The sequence below is a fragment of the Amborella trichopoda genome, chromosome 7 (genome assembly GCF_054954075.1).
Source record: "Amborella trichopoda isolate Santa Cruz 75 chromosome 7, AtrichopodaSantaCruz75HAP2 v2.0, whole genome shotgun sequence".
Classification (NCBI taxonomy): domain Eukaryota; kingdom Viridiplantae; phylum Streptophyta; class Magnoliopsida; order Amborellales; family Amborellaceae; genus Amborella; species Amborella trichopoda.
Genome location: NC_142342.1, coordinates 38,130,729 through 38,134,565, shown reverse-complemented (window position 1 = coordinate 38,134,565; position 3,837 = coordinate 38,130,729). Strand labels below are relative to the sequence as shown.

General features: G+C 40.0%; 1 protein-coding gene across 1 annotated transcript; it reads right to left on the bottom strand.

The window, feature by feature from the left end:
* Positions 1-498: 498 nt before the first annotated feature.
* Positions 499-3,837, bottom strand: LOC105421174 (basic helix loop helix DNA-binding superfamily protein). Its single transcript, XM_011627579.3, has one exon. It carries the CDS (start codon positions 3,419-3,421, stop codon positions 1,661-1,663), a length of 1,761 nt encoding a protein of 586 aa, XP_011625881.2. The 5' UTR covers positions 3,422-3,837; the 3' UTR covers positions 499-1,660.

Genomic DNA, 3,837 nt, shown 5'->3' with positions numbered 1-3,837 from the left:
GTCAATCTCAATTCTAGGATTGATTTTTCTTAGGATTGAAAAATCCAAGGATCCAAATGGGCCGTAAGGGACATGGGATCTTCGTTCTGGGAATACTACGTTTTCCAAAAAAGAATACACTCGAATTAATAATAATCACATAAACTGAGAATTTTGCCCGTTTATTTTTTAAACATAAAAATTGATTTCCATTAGAGCTTTAAATTCTTAATGCAAAAAAAAAAAAAAAAAAAAGAAGAAGAAGAAGAAGAGAGGAAAAAGAAGGGTACGAGGAAGCCCCACAAAAGCCAGTGTATTACTCAACTTGAGTTCTTTAGGTCACAATAACCTATAAATTTGGACCCTAGTGCAATTTGCTAAAGATAACTAGGTCGGGAAAATACATCATCTCGGATCAATCAAAGTTGAATGCAATGATCAAAGCTCTAACTCAGTTGCCTCCGACATCTATGCATGATAAAGCGACCCAAAAATTCGTCATCCATAAAACGCCATGCCAGATAAATTTTCATGTAGTTCAGACTGAAACGTTTGTGCATACAATAAGCAACATCCAACATGTACAATTGTGATAATGCAACAATGTGGAAAATATCAGACAAACAAGAGAAAAAGAATCAGGATCATCACAATTCAACCCTCTGAATGGCAGTGATCAAGACCAGGCTGTCTATACTTCCCGATTTCAACACCATGGTGTCTCCCAAAGTTCTTTGTACCACTTAATGCCACTTGCTGAACCTCCTTCCACATGCAATGTCTATCCTCTTCAGAAGTCTCCAAGGCTCTGAATGCACTCCTAAAAGGTCCTACTATTATCTCTCATTATTTCAGTTCAATCCATTCTCTCTCTCTCTCTCTCTCTCTCTCTCTCTCAGTTCAGTTTGAGTCTATGCTGCTTTCATCTGACAGAAATCAGCATGATAGAGCTGATTATAGTGGGTTTTTATCAACACCAATATCATAGAAAAATTGACTTTCCTTCTACTGCAAACTGATGTCCTCCAGTGTTGGTGAGACCCACCCATGAATGGTATCTATTATCACAGGTATTGTAATCTTGGTTGTGATGGGTAAATGGGGAGCATACTAGTTGGTTCGCAGAATCACCTTCAAGACATGGCTGATCCCCTTAAAGGTGGTGTTATTATTATTATTTTAATTGATTTCATATAATTTTTTTAAATGATATATAGATGCTTCAAATGTCCCCTTTCAAATACATACTCCAACTATCCATTTGATCGATGATCGATCTATAATTTAATTAGTTTGAAAACATTGACACTTGTTTTTTTTTAAAATGTTATGGTCTCAAAAAATTTGATAAAAAGGAGACCCCAAACTATTTTTTTAAGGGCTAAGCCACCTAATTAGGTGGTCAGACACTGGTCAAGAGAAGGATTGTATGATATGATTGTAGCTGCTGCATTTCTTCCCTTCGAATGAATTCTTGCCCCTCTCACCCAAACAGGCAATGGATCACTTGAGATTGGGACTTGGAGTTGTCATAAACCACAAACTCTTGAATCCAACCATTAGCCTCACCCAAGCTAGTCCTCTCTCTCTGATGAATCTCTCTCTCTTTAACACCCCATTTCTGAGGCCCCCTTCTCACCAATCCCTTCTCTCTCTCTTCATCCTCCACCCAGTTCCCCAACTACATTCTACACATCCCTTCTCTCTCATCAACACCCATCTTTTCTGAAATGAATCCAACATCGGGTACATAGCCAGCAAGGTTCAGGTGCACCACCATCTCATCCAACATTCCATATATCTCCTCAGACTGAGGATGAGACATACCACAAGCCACAAACTCATGAACCTTGCCCCCGATCTCGACTGAGCTAAATCCAGGGGCCTTTTGAACCCTTCTCTCTCGCATCAAAACCCTAATTCTTGCAACCTCATCCCACCTATTCTCCTCTGCATAAATATTTGCCAATAACACATAATACCCACTATTACCAGGCTCTAACTCTAATAAATTCTTGACTGCAATTTCAGCCAAACCCACATTGCCATGAATCTTACAACCCCCTAAAAGAGCACCCCATATCACTGCATTAGGCTCCATTTCCATGCTTTCCATGAGCCTTACTGCCTCCTCTAAGTGACCTGCTCGCCCTAAAAGATCGACCATACAGCCATAGTGCTCAATCCATGGCATAATGCCATGTTCATGGGTCATCTCATAGAAGTATCTTTGGCCTATTTCGACAAGGCCTATATGGGCACAAGCACTGAGAACCCCAACAAAGGTCACCCCATTTGGTTTAACTCCTGATCTTTCCATCTTTTCGAAGAGCTTGATGGCTTGCGTGCCATGTCCATGCATGGCGAGCCCCTCGACCATTGAGTTCCAACAAAAGAGGTTCTTCTCAAGGAGCTTGTAGAAAACCAGAAGGGATCTCTCTAAGCTCCCACATTTTGCATACATATCGATCAAAGAGGATCCTATAAAGACATCGAGATTGAAACCATTTCGGCTAACATAGTTATGTATCTCTCTCCCAAAATCAAGGCCCCCTAGGTGTGCACAAGCTGAGATCACCGTAGCCATGGTTACTGCATCAGGGCTCACAGTTTGGGCCTCCATCGTTTTGAACACAGCTATAGCCTCTTTAAACCTTCCATTTTTTGAAAAGCTCGAGATCATGGTGGTCCAAGAAACCAAATCCTTATGACTCATTTCATCAAAGAGTGAAGCTGCTTTTTCTATATCACCACCCTTTGAGTAGCCATCAATCAAAGCATTCCATGAAGCTGTGCTTTTCTCAGGCATGGCATCAAAGAGTTCTTGAGCAAATGCCAGTTCACCAATCCTGCAATGACCTGAAATCATCGCGGTAAAAGCGACTGCATCCCTAGCCTCCATTTCATCAAACACCTTACGAGCATTTATAACCTCACTACAATTCGAGTACAAATCGATCAGTGCAGTTCCAACAAAGACCTGAGAATTCAAACCCCATTTCAAAGCTTGGCCATGAATGGATTTTCCTAAGCTCAAGCCAAATACTTGGGTGCAAGCCTTGATCACAGAAGAGAAAGTGTAACTGGTTGCTGAAACAGAGGAAACCAAGAGCTTCTTGTACATGGAAATGGCCTCTTGATAAGAATGGCAATGCACAAAGCCTTTGATCATGGAGTTCCAAACGAATATGTTGGGCTTTTGCAAATGGGCAAACACTGAAATAGCATAGTCCATTGAGCCTGTGCTCGAGCAGGCAGAGACGAATTGGTTTACTGCAAAAGAGTCGTGAGAAAGAGAAATTTTGACCATGATGGCGTGCATCTGTTTCAGCTGGGGTGTTTTCAAGCATTTCTTCAAGAGAGAGAAAATGAGGTCATGGGGTGCTGCTAATGGAGAATGGGAAATGGAGATAACAGTTTTTTGGAGGAGGGTTTTAGTCATGGAAGCTGAGAGAGTAGAGAAGGGAAATAAATTGAGTGCAAACAAATTAGTAGCATGGTCATCGATCTAGACAACCAGTTTCTCCCGCAGCAAACATTCAATTTCAAATTATGGTAACGAGAAAAGGGCAAGTTTTCGATACATCCTCTGATGTATAAACTCCTATACTTCCCTATCCAAATGTCCAACGATTGAGTGTACTATTTTATTTTTATTTTAAATTTTGTTTTTATGAAACGAAATTTTGAGCATCCACCCTTTTAAACTCGCATATGTAAAAAAATAATAAAAAATATTCTCAGTAAAATAACTAAAATGCCTGAAAGTTTCAATTGTATTTCAATTATTATATTTTACTGAAAATATTTTTTAATATTTATTTTAGGTGCCCCCTATTGAGATGATGGGGAGTACCA